The sequence below is a fragment of the Phocoena sinus genome, chromosome 7 (genome assembly GCF_008692025.1).
Source record: "Phocoena sinus isolate mPhoSin1 chromosome 7, mPhoSin1.pri, whole genome shotgun sequence".
NCBI classification, from domain to species: Eukaryota; Metazoa; Chordata; class Mammalia; order Artiodactyla; family Phocoenidae; genus Phocoena; species Phocoena sinus.
This window is the reverse complement of record NC_045769.1, coordinates 45018361-45031762: the sequence shown is the minus strand read 5'-3', so window position 1 is coordinate 45031762 and position 13402 is coordinate 45018361. Positions and strand designations below refer to the sequence as shown.

General features: G+C 36.3%; 1 protein-coding gene across 2 annotated transcripts; it reads right to left on the bottom strand.

Moving 5' to 3' along the window:
- Positions 1 to 1058: 1058 nt before the first annotated feature.
- On the bottom strand, positions 1059 to 13366 carry ORMDL1 (ORMDL sphingolipid biosynthesis regulator 1). Of its 2 annotated transcripts, XM_032638427.1 has the most exons (5): positions 13235 to 13345; positions 12117 to 12166; positions 11516 to 11696; positions 6268 to 6419; positions 1059 to 2623 (listed from the first exon to the last, which is right to left on the bottom strand). In XM_032638427.1, the coding sequence occupies exons 3-5, from the start codon at positions 11687 to 11689 to the stop codon at positions 2488 to 2490; spliced, it is 462 nt and encodes a 153-aa protein (XP_032494318.1). In that variant the 5' UTR covers positions 11690 to 11696; positions 12117 to 12166; positions 13235 to 13345; the 3' UTR covers positions 1059 to 2487. The 2 variants fall into 2 exon arrangements, with proteins under 2 accessions (XP_032494318.1, XP_032494319.1); XM_032638428.1 differs by lacking the exon at positions 12117 to 12166 and having other exon boundaries at positions 13235 to 13366.
- Positions 13367 to 13402: the final 36 nt, after the last annotated feature.

Genomic DNA, 13402 nt, shown 5'->3' with positions numbered 1-13402 from the left:
TCACCTCTTGTAATTAGCTTAGGGCTATATAATAATAAATTGCAACTTACAGCAGAATTACCAGGATCATGGGAGAAATATGAAACCATATCATATGGAAAATGGTGAAGGCTCTGGTAATACTCAGTGCTGTTGATAACAGTTTAAAAGTTAACTAATTGAGGAGTTATACAGAATAAGGATTAAATTTTGGCTCATTGTAAAACATGTTATAAATTCCATAACAAAAATGCAGCCTTGTAAGTTGTAAGTCTTCCTTTCTTAGTGCTAACACAGAACTGAATAGAGGTGTCAATGAAACTGAATAGAGGGTTGATGAAAATTCAAGGTAAAGGATGGGGCTGAATTATAGCCTCTAAGATCTTTTTCCAACTCTTAGCATCATATAGTTTTGTAAGGCTAATTCATACAGATATTAGTTAAGGAGATAGCTATGCCCCTTCAGGATCCTTCTAGTTTAATTGACAATAGTGACATAAACCTAAAAAATACCATTCTATGTTTAAAAAAAAAAAAGGATGGGGCAAGTCAAAAGAACACAGGAGTGGGCTTCCCTGGTGGTGCAGTGGTTGAGAGTCCATCTGCCGATGCAGGGGACACAGGTTCGTGCCCCAGTCTGGGAAGATCCCACATGCTGCGGAGCGGTTAGGCCCGTGAGTCATGGCCGCTGAGCCTGCACATCCGGAGCCTGTGCTCCACGATGGGAGAGGCCACAACAGGGAGAGGCCACAACAGTGAGAGGCCTGTGTACCGGAAAAAAAAAAAAAAAAAAAAAAATTCCTACAACAGAGTGGGCCCTCAAATATCTACTGAATAAATATCTTTAAAACACTGAAGGGCAAAAGTAGGGAAAACAGCAGAAGACCTGTATTAGAGGCAGATTTCTATCTCTGAAGTCTGTGCAAAAAATATAAGCCTTTTGAAATAAACTTTAAAATGAAGAAAAACAAAAGAATATTTTTTAGCTACCTTAATTTTACAAATTCAGTTGCTTTAAAAAAAACTTGAAAAATTTAAGTGTAACTCGATGACTGACTTTGGAAAGCTTTTGCAATAACCTTACACCAAAGAAAAATTTATTAAAGTATAGATTACTGGTTATTTAAAAATACTTGAGAAAAGACAAACATACAAAAGCATTATCATACAACTGATTTCTAAACTCAATACTTTTGAAATACAAAACAATGATCATTACCCTCAAAAGTCAGTTTGAAACAAATTGATTTTTGAGTTGGTATTATAATTCTTTTCACTCAATTTTGCTTACAAATGTTACTAGGTTTTTCAGTTTCGCCACATATACTTTTTTTGACATGTTTATTTCTCAAAGTAGAATACAGTTATTTCTTGCAATTAATGTCAGCAACTATAGAAAGCTTCTCTTAAGTCACAAAGATTCAGTATATACGGTTGCTGCTTTGGAAATAGTTACCATTCTGAGTTATCTATACTAAGACTCATGTATTGACAGGCAAAATGTTAATGGGCAAAGTATGGAGATTGAGAGCAGGATGACTAAGAAAAGATATCTTTTACTGCAGACCTGCTAAAAAAAGACTCCATTATTTACTCTGATAGTATTGCTAGAGAAGCAGTTTCTGCCAGATCACAGGTTGGCTATGTAGTTGTCCATTTTAAATTTCCATCGCTAAAGAATGGCAGACTTCAACAATTAGATTGCTCAACCAAATCAGCAGACCTTTAAGTTACCATATACTTTAATTACGAGAAATAAATTATTTTCTTAATTAGGTTAGCAGCCTTGTATCTGGAAAGGCAGCAAAACCCACTTTGTTCCAAAATTAGAAGGCCGACTCAGAGGCTGCTTCTAAGGTGCCTAACTATCTTCTATCATCCATCAGTCGTGGACCTTCATGAACTCAGTAACTTAATAAATGTAAAAATGAACTCATCCATCAACACAATGTTGAGCCTGCAAAACCAAAAAAGTACATTCATAAGGTAGGAATTGGTTTGTATAAAACAAGAGGATATATATCCTCTTATATAACACAAAAGGAATATGCATGGTAATAAAAACAATCTATAATAAACTTGTAAAGAAATGATTCTGGTTTACATGTAACTCTGCTTAAACTGACCATGACTGAATGATTAAACATTTTCTTCTCTTAACATAATGCCCATTCATTATAAGCTAAGATGGACTTAGTTTCTTATAAATCTCTTATTTCCTTGGATTTATCTACTACACCTTTACTTTATAGCCATTTAACTTATAAGCTGGGCCTGCCCAGCCTGCCTCTGAAGCCTCTCTACAGAAGGATACCAGATGCATTAAACAAAGGCATCTTCTCATAAGAATCTGCACTTCAAAACAGCAATATGAAGAACCAACAATTGGCTCTCCAATGTAGCTACCTCTCATTTCACATTATCACAGAAACAGTGCAGTTTAGTAACCACTCCTTCCTTACAGAAAACTCAGTAGCTGTAAAAATTTTTGTTGTTTCAAAACACATTTCAATACTTATTAATTCCAAAGATCCGAACACCATGTAGCTGTGGCATTTTGGGAATTAGCACACTCAGGAGAGAAGCTGTGTTTAAGATGAAGTGAGTTGGATCATACTTCGTATAGAAACTTGCCAGAAAATATCTGTAGAAATAAAAGTTAAGAATATATATATAACATCTAAAAGTGAAATTACTTACAATTTTTTAAATATTTAAAGGTAGGAAAAAGGCCACTGAAACATAAATACCTAAAAGCAGAACCATTTCTTTGAGCACTAAAACAAGAGCAAAAGTTTTAGTTTGGGGGCCTAAATTAATTTTATTTGGGATTTAAACATTTGTTTAATGGGGGCATATATGCATATTTTGCTTTTCTGCAATCGTGTTAAATGTATTTAATGCAAGACAGTTACTATAGTCTTTAAAGCAGAAGGCTTTCAAACTAGGGGTCATGTGCTTCCTGAAACTTCAGGTGTAGTTTTGTATCTATGTGTATATATCTGAAGAGAAAGTCCAGATTCAAAGCATTCATCATATTCTCAAACGGTTTTGTGACCCACCAAAAGGTTAAAAACTACTGCTGTAAAGTTGTGAAAAACAGGTGTTAGTGCATTAGTAGAGTTTAGCATCTCTGAAAGAAAACAAATACTTGACTGCCCTTTTGATGTTCTGATTTCTATACTGAAGTTAACAGGTATATAACCAGTATAACGGGAAACTTGAGAGACACTGTTGTAAAATTCCAGCTGTTTTGCTATAACTGAACATATGTATATATATATTCAAAGACATCCAATATCCGAGAATTTGTTTTAAGAAGCCTAAGCCACCTTTAAGACCACAGATAAGAGTCAGAATGCCTAGTTTGACCCAAGGGTACATCAAAATGAAGATACATCATGAGGCCACTAAAAGAGTATCCTAAAACATCATACCTTACTTGATGATAACTAAGAAGTTACTATGCACAAGGGTGTTTGTCTAATTAGTACTTTTAGAGTACACAGAAAAGTATTTTAATAGTGTTTCCTCTAAAGGAGTGATAAATATCTTCTGTAATATGGTTAGAAAAGAACAGCTGTTTTCCAAGTACAACTAAAAACATCAGAGAGCTGTACACATTATTTTGAGAACCATCTAAATTGAGAAATTCTATACTCTTCCACCTATTTCACAAACTATAGTCAGAAAATTCATTCTTGAGAATAAACCATATTCCTCAATCCTTACTTTAAATCCTGTCTTCCTGCTTTCATATACTTGAAGACTGTTCATACTTCCTTAACTGAACAATATAGGATACCATTTACATTCAGTAAGCTCATTTAATTTCCCATCATCATTACAGGTTTAATCTGTAATTTATTAGAAATAATAAATCTTCTTGGAATGGCTTCTCCTCCTCATAGCATATGTCTCCTTTATGTCTTTTAATAAAAACTGATTGTGTGTGTGGATCATATGAAAATTACTTGACTCTTACAAAAACCTACACAACCCTCCAAGGGGATGCAAAACCCAGGTAGGAATCAGTGTGGTAGCATTTATCTGCCAAAGGGTATAGAGACCTGTATTAGAAGCTAGAAGTTTAGGGTTTAACCTGGGCTGTTGATTCCAACTAGCTACAAGATCTGGATGAAGATGATGCATTTGAATCTGTTTATCTAAAAACCTGGGATAATATTACTCATCCTACCTACCTGACAAATGATCAAGTAAGAAAATGTAAATGCACTCTGAAAAATATCAATGCTACACAGATGGCTTTAATGCTGTTTCCTCAGTTATATAAGGAATTTAATCACAGAATATTTAAAATCATACCTGTTGGTCAAAAGTACACCTTAAGAAATATGGGTGTTGTACACAGGTACCTCTTAGTTAGGCTTTTAAGCGATAGCCTTTTAAGTGATAGCACCTTTTTTGTGATAGCTTCTATTGAAAATTCAGCATATGTCAGGCTCTTTACATGTGCAGCTGACCCTTGAACAATGAGGGTTTGAACTGCACAGGTCCACTTACAGATGGATATTTTTCAATAGTAAATACCACAGTACTACATGATCCAGTTACTACACAATCTGCAGTTAGTTGAATCCGAGGATGTGGAAATGGGGATACAGAAGGCTGACTATGTAAGTTATACTTGGATTTTTAACTGCACAGAGGGCGGGTGCCTATAACCCCCACATTGTTCAAGGGTTAACTGTATTATAATGCAATCCTCAACATTTTATAGATGAGGAAACTAAGACTTTCAATAATATGGCCAAAAGTCACATAGCTAGAGAGTAGTAGAGCTAAAATACAAATTTAGGGCTGTTTGAATAACCATTATTCTTGTTATTGCATTAATCTTTGTTAGGCCATACAAATAATTTTTCTTTTGACATGAATTTTATGTGGGACTAAAACAATTAAAAACTTAAAAAATTTCCTCCCAAGTGCTATAAATATAAGGAAAAAGAAATCTACCACTTTATGATTACTTTATTCTTTTCATTTGAAAATGTCTTCCCTAACTTAAATACCTGTCTAAAACCTACCCTAAGTCCTAGTTTAAGGAATTCTAATGCCTCCAAGAAGTCTTTCCAGCTGCTGCAGACTGCACTGATTCTATAATGGATATATAAATCTATGTCTATATCTATATATAGAGAAAGATATATATCTATATATATGGATCTCCTTTGTGCTATCGAGTGTTTGATTAGGATATATGCGAAACATCCATTATATGAAAGCAACTGAGTGTGGAATTCAAAGCAATCTATGTACTTACAAATTCTTTGCAGAAATAAACATAATAATAGAGAAATAATACAAAGTGGCAATAAATAAGGGATATGTAACAACTGCTATGGATTTCAAAGCAGAGCATTATCATTGAAGGCTGGTTGCTAAGGAAAAGACCTCACTGGTAAGGTCACAATTTAAATCTTGAAAGAAAAATAGGACAGATAAGAAAGGAGAAGGCATTTCAGGTGGGAAAATGACTTGAACAAAGGCATAGAAATAGGACTATACATGAAGTATTTAAGAAATGCTGCTTAGAAGAGTGTGACCAGGTAGGAGTTGGGTGAGGGTAAAATAGTCACAAAAAGGAAAAATGAGGTAGGAACTATTTTGTGGAGGACCCTGAATATCAGGTAATAGGAGGAAATTACATGCCATATATAAGGTTAGATGCTTTACAGATAGGTATTATCTCATTTATTTCTTACAGCATCAGATTGAGTTAGGTACCATTGGCTAGAATTTTATTTATGAGCAAACCAAGCAGGCTGAGTGATAGGTACAGGATTCAACCCGGGTCTGTCCTACAATGAAAGCCTAACCTCTCTTTTCTCTAAACCATACTGTCTCTCCCAAGGAGTCTGAACATCCAAATGTGGCAGGTGGTCAATGAAATTCATCTGAAATCATCCAAATCCTTGTTTATGGAGATTAATCTGATAGTAGAATACAGAACAAGACTATGTGTTTAGTATTGTTTAGCAAGCAGCTTAAAGACATGAACTAGAATATATTTAACTTGTATTCTAGAATGTCTTTTCATACTGATAAACATGTAAGGTTGTCTCCATATATATTTGACTGAAGTGAAAACTGGTTTATTACCAGCTTGTTAAAAATTTTGCTTGTATTTTATAATCTCTATGAAGTAGCAATTTACTGATATAGGTTACCAACAAAATATTCTGTTTCTATTTCAAATTTAATCTAATAAAAGGATGGCTTCCTCTCATCCAATCCTCCTCATACCTGAAAATTTCCACCACTTACAGAATTATTGGAGAAATTGTGAAAAACTTCCGTGAAGATGTAAACTGTACTCCATAGTCCAGTTGTTCCCAATGAGTTAGGAGCCTCGCTTTACCCTGGTCAGGAGTTTCAAATGGTGTTCCTTTTACTGCATGCAAAAATACATACATCCCCTGGAAAACAAGCAAGGGGGTATATAATAAATATCAAATACAAAATTAGTATTTGCCAGTTAGCATTAAGACAGTTGCAGACTGTGACAGAGAGCGTGATTAACTTGACAGCTCAAGTTATAAGATTTCATATTGTGAAAGACTGGCCAATTTCTTCAGAGTAAAACAAAACTTCCAGGGGCTTACATGCAAATATTATTTGCTGAAAACCACTCTAAGTCAACTAAAAGTAACCTGTTTTCATCTCCTATTAAATTGAAAAGAAACGAAAAGTACCATCAGGGTAGCTCTGCATCATTACATTTAGATTTTCTAACACATTTCCTGTTGGGAGATAGAATTACCTTTTCTCCAATGTGCAGGAAAGTTTAGAGTGTCATATTAGTAAATCTGATGATACTTATAAAATGATAAAAACATACAAGTTGGAAAATAATAATAAACAATCTCTGTATCGGGGAAAATTGTTTTGAAAATATTTAATATTAGGACTGTTTTTGTCTCAATAGTTCTTTTCCAAAGCAACAAAGATGGTTTGATGTAGTAAGTATAATGTTCAACACAATTTACTTTTAAAATCACCACTGTACCTCAATAGTGTCTTTTGAAGTTAGTTTTTAAAAATCAAAGTAAAAAACATTACTAAAAGCCATTCTGTCCAGCGATATGTTTAAGCATCTAATTTTGTGGTTAATTAGGGGAAAAAAACCAATGTATACTAGATGTGGTTTACTTGAGATGCCCATTTAGATTGATAGTTAATGCTTCATTGCAGGATCACTGTCTGAGGCACTGGTAACAGAATAAAGCCTATATATGGTCATGAAATAGCTTTACTTATTAAAGTCATGATGTGATATCATTTTTTTTACTTCAACTTTTAATAAATATATGGAAAAAAATAGAAATATTAGTGATTTGAAATTTTACATTATTCTACTAGGTTAAGAGAGCCCTTCTTTTCAAAGTTTAGTCTGTCTGCTTCCTAGTTATTCCATTAGGCAATTTAAAAGTTGTTTACTTACAGTAACACTTAAGCAACAGAGGAATGGATTCATGTTCAATTGGATATAACTCTACAAACATTTAATAAGTGGCTAATGTACAGGACACAGGACCTATATGCATATATGAAATTGAACAAGACATGTCCAATGCCTTGAAAAAGTTCAATCTTCTAAGAGATGGTAAGAAAAAAAAAAAGATATGCATAAACAACTACAATGTAGGGCAGAAATTACTATCAAAGGTACAATCAAAGTACTCAGGAAATGCAGAGGAGAGAAAGGTTCCTTGTTGCTGAGGCTAAAGCCTTGATGGTTCCTTGTCACCTACCTCAGTCTTGAAGGTTCAGCTCAAATGATAACTCCTTAGTGAAGCCCTTCTCATTAGCAATAATTAACCTGTTGCCTATGTACATATATAGAATTTTATTGAAAATACTTTTACTATAGCACAACATATTGTCTTAAAGTTGTTTACATAATGTTTGTTTTCCCATTAGCCTGACTACCTCAGGAACAAGGGCTCATACAAAGCAAGCATTAGATATTAAACCAAGATGACATTAAGCCAAGGAATGTTTATTCTGTAAGCACAAGAAACCATTTTCACATGGGTTTTAAAAGAGACTATGAAACAGAAATTGTATGCTTTCAAATTCTCAGGAGAATGTGACCCAAAAAAGTTAAGAATCTCTACTCTAGACCATACATGTATTAGAATTATCAAAGAGAAAGAAGAACAGTCCTCTAATTATTTACTTCAAACCACATACACTCACCAGTGTTCAGAATATAATATTCAAATAGTTTATGTATTCTTTTTAATGAGTAAGAATAAAATCTTATCTAACCATTTATCTTCTACTCCACTTTTATTTTTAATAGTTTTTCTATAAAATTTTAGTGATGGATGATTTATACCCACATTAAAAGAATTAGGGAAAAAAGTATATATAGCTCATAGTTAGCCCTTAACAAATATTTACTGACTCAAAATGAAGAGAATTCTCTTTCATTTTAAAAGCTAGGATAAGAATTTTGTGAAGTATTAAAACTTCTAAGAGTGAACTGTAGCACTGAGTAAAAACAATTGCTGTAGGTTTCTACTATATGGTTCAGAAAGACAGAGACCATGTTTTTTCTTTTTTCCCATATTTGGTCTATTTTCCCATGTTTAAAAGCATGCAGTATGTATTTCACATTTTTAATTGGTTTAATGTAGGCTAACTTCAAAAGAAATTTACATTTGGCATCATGTAATTGCCACATCTATGGCTGGTTAGTCAGGTTTTTAGTGGAGGACTAAGAAGTCAGAAGTTTGCTTCCCTACTTGTTCTCATTACCTGTCCTTTGTCCATGGCCATATACTGTGCCTCAGTCTCAGTCAACTAACTGAAAACATGAAGGGAGGAGATGACTTCTAAAGTACATTTAATACATGTGCCACTGGAGAAGGGAAAATTATGTGAGAACAGACTAATTTATTCAGGAAACATTTAAATAGGTCTTTAGAGATAAATTAAAAAACAAAAGAAAGATAAACTGCTAATTATAAAAGGATAATAAACTCATGAAAAAAATGCAGCATGGGACTTTTGTAGCTTCCTAGAAGAGGTGACACTTGAGTAGTTTTCCTGGAGAAACAGGAATTAGCCAGGCAGAGTAGGAAGGAGGAAGAGGTATTAAAATAGTGGAAGAAGAGCCTAAGCCAAAGCAAAAAGGTGAGAGAAGACGATTTTTATTATTGTAGAGCACAGCTTGTGTTTGGAGAGATGTTAAGGTTGGGTCTCTTTCTTGCCTCTGTAGTATTATCAACTGGTCTTGTATGCCACACAAAGAACTTGGCATTTTACTATGCATGTAACAAGGAATCACTGAAGGACTTAAGAGTGTGACCTGAACAAACATGAATTTCAAAAATATCACCCTGCCAAATTGGAAGGAAGGAAAGTAGAGTAGAGAAGCGTCAAAGAGACCACTTGATCTACTGGTGTAATCTACCTGAGGGGAAAGAAGAGCATGAAATTATAGCAATGCCCATAAGGATCAAGTTGAAGACAGTAAAGCAGTAGAATAGACAAGGCTTTGACTAAATGGATGTGGAATATAAAGGAAAAAGAGTTACCCTAAGTCTAGGGTGACTATATATACTAGTTTGCCATGGGTGGTCCTGATTTACACTTACTCTCTTGGAGTAGTTATTACTAGAGCTCTCTTTTACTCTCAAAACAGTCTCAGTTTGGATAATACATTATATTAATCACTTTACCTCTGACATTCAGCTGTGTGGCTTGGCTTACTGGGCAGATAGTGGTACCTTTAGATTAGATTAGGAACAAAATCCAGGAACAGATTGTGGTGGGTGGTAAGGGATATATCAGGAATGAATTCAATTTATACTTGTTTGGTTTAAGGTGCAAGGTGATCTTGCAATATTAATATGGTCATCATCATTTAACAGGTAGAAACTGAAAATACAGATAGATGAAGTAACCTAGATAAAATATATATCATAAGAAGAGATGAAGAAAAGAGCCTTCAGGGCTTCTCTGGTGGTGCAGTGGTTGAGAGTCTGCCTGCCGACGCAGGGGACGTGGGTTCGTGCCGTGGTCCGGGAAGATCCCACATGCCACGGAGCGGCTAGGCCCGTGAGCCATGGCTGCTGAGCCTGCGCTTCCGGAGCCTGTGCTCCGCAACGGGAGAGGCCACAACAGTGAGAGGCCCGCGTACTGCAAAAAAAAAAAAAAAAAAAAAAAAAAAAAAAAAAAAAGAACCTTGACAACAGCAATATTTAAGAGAGGAAAAGAGAAAACTGTGCAAGAGGAAATAGTAAAGGAAAGATCAGAAATATATCTAGGAGAAAGCAATCCCATGGAAGCCAAAGGAAAAGAATTCCAATAAAAGGGATATGATTAGTGTCAAATATTTCAGAGAAGTTACTATTTAAAAACTGTGTTTTTAAACACTTCCTTCCAAAGTCTATCACATAAAATGGACTAAAGGGACATTCACTGATCTCTACCACATCATCTTTGTCATCCTCCAGTCAACTTCAAATGCTTTCCAGAAGATATAAATAATATCAATTTTTAAAAAACCTATTGCTCCTACATTTTTCTGTCTTAAAGTTCTAAGCTCTTCATTTTGGTTAGATCTTTAAACAAATATATAGTTAATCTGGATTCAATTAAAAGTCTCAACCAGATTTCTCCCCTTTCATTCTACTAGGCTGTTAAAGACAAGAAAAGTCACTATCACGTTTTGTTTTGTTTTGTTTTTAAACAGGCAATTTCCAGGGCTGCATAATATGGTCAGTAGAGTCAATCTAACCTCTGGTACTTTGTAGAGCTATCATATAATACAAAAGAGCAATAGTCAACAGGAAGAAGCTAAGGCACCATAAGTTTCTGAATCATATAAGATATGATTAAGCTCAAAATTTTGGTACTGAAATAGAAAAGTATATATATACAATTTAGAAAGGATTTAAACCAAAGATGTTCATTAGACTCCAGTTAACCAAAAAACATAATTACTTCCTCTGATACATTTTGGTTAATCAATATATTATAGTGGCCTGAATTACAGTGTCTTATAATTTTTGCTAAAATGCCCTACTTTTTTTCAGATTTCACAAAACCAACAGGAGAAAAAAATGTCTTACTTACAAAAAGGGTCCAATGTTTAAATATAAAGTGATAGGAAAAACATAATCTTATTCCAGGTAAGAATTCTTCAAAATTGTCATATATACTAAAAATCACTGAACTGTACACTTTAAATAGGTGAATTTTATATCTCAATCAAACTGTTTAAAAAAACTGAGTCATGTGTTTTTCTTCTTTGTAACGTAAAACTTTAAGCTTTTTAAAAAACTGTGTTTAAATACACTAACATAACATGGACCATTTAGCCACTCTTAAGTGTACAGTTCAATAGTATTCGGTGCATTCACGATGTTACGCAACCATCACCACCATCCATCTCCACAACTCTTTTCATCTTGCAAAACAGTACCTTCCCATTCCTGCCTCGCCCAGTCTCTGTAAAATCATTAAACCTTAAGCATTCAGTATAAGGTGAAATTCTTACCAGATTATGTATAACATTTGTTAAGGTCCAGGCAACAGGAACACTGAAGAAGGGAATACTGAGTAAAACGATATGAAGCAAGCCAACTCCCAAAGCATATGTCAGCCACATACCCCGGCTGTTCATTACACGGGTATTTGGATTCACCTCACTGTGGGCAACTCCAACATTCATGTTTGCGCTGTAGGAAAGCAATGGGATGAATCAACACTGATATAACTGGAAATCTAAATATTCCTAATTCTGACATGACAAAATAAGTGTTACTGGGATTATTTTTTTACCTCATCACTCTGAAATAGAACAAACAGACCCTCCAAAATATGCTACTTGCAGATGCTGACGAGGGCAGTAAATAATTCTTAACATCTAACTCCCCAGTAAGACAAGCATGCTTCTTGTTGAAAAAATAAACAGTTAAAATGCCTTTCCTAAAGCTTGTCTTCAAGCATGTTTGTTTTACTAAAACGCAAACTGAAAGAGAAAACTTACATTTTCTTAAGAGTGTAAAGTGAAAACTCAGGAGGTAAATTTACCAACAGAATAATATATTAAAAAGCAAAGCTGACCTAACCAGTCTGTTCTGAGTAGCCAGACTTACATTTAATGTAGTGTTGTGTCCATAAAGAGTGGTCAGAGTTCAAATCACTCCTGCGAGGAACATAATGAGGTGGAAATTTTACATGGTCAAGGGATAAGGTTTGTTTCTCAACCTAGTGATACAATTAGGTTTAAACAAGGAGTCTTTCTTCTGCGTATTTTAACTCTAGTCACCTTCCCTAAAACTTTGGTTTTCTCTCATTCTTTCCTTCCTTCTTCCCCTCCTTCCCTTCTTCCTTTCTTTCTGAGATTGGGGGTGGGGGCAGCAGAGCTACATTATATTTCGAACAGCTCTGATTTAAAAATATATAAACCCTTTCTATTACAGAGTTGGCCCTGAGAGAGGAATTTCTCCGAACCCCGTCCATCAAGTGTTTCGGAGTACAATGGCCCTTCTCCCTCCTCTCCCTGCAAAAATCTATAGGCTTACGGTGATGAAAGTTGGCTGCACTGAAACAAAGCAAAAGCCTCAGATTTAAATGTGTAAAAAGTTCCTCCAATCCAAACATCCACCGTGCATGTTACATTCTTTTTATACGCTATAAGTTATACTTAGAACGTGCCTCCACTCAAGATGCCTTTCCCATTTTCGACAGGATAGAAAAAAAAAAAAGCTCGAAAGTAGGCTTAAAATTTACATCTGAGCTGGAAGGCAAAGACTGACTATCCCAGGCCAGAAAACCCTTCCACGGAGTCTGCCACGCCACTTCAGGACTGGCAAACAATGACTTCAGAGAGCGAAGAGCCTCTCGGCTCTGCCCTCGCGATGCCGGGCGACCCACAGAGACGCCCCCTCCCCCCCGCTACCATCACCGGCAGCCTTCCCGGGCGGCCGGAGCTCCCAGCTACGGGAAGCTCAGCAAAAGCCGCCGCTGCTACGGCCACAGTGCCCCCCGCCCCGCCCCTTTCCTCTCGGAGCTGCACATCCCGTCAGGGCCAGGACGCGACGACGAGGATTTGGGGGGCAAGCCTTGGGGGCCACTTGGCCCGCACGTCCTGACAGGGCGCCGCGGACGGAGCAGGAGTCCACTCTTTCCCCTCAAGCCGACCCGGGCCCGCCAGCAGCTCCCCACTGCACGGGCAGCAGCACAGTCCCGGCGGCCCTTCGTGCCCACTCACCCGCCGCCCCACTCCCGGCGGCTGGCTCGGAGCACTATCAGCTCCGCTGTGGCTGCAGTGCCGACGGCTGCGCCTTCTCAGGCAGAACGCGAGTGGTCAGCCCCAGCGCGGCGCGGCGTGGCGCAGCTTGCGGAAGCTTTCAGGGCGGAACGCGCTGCCAGGGCATTG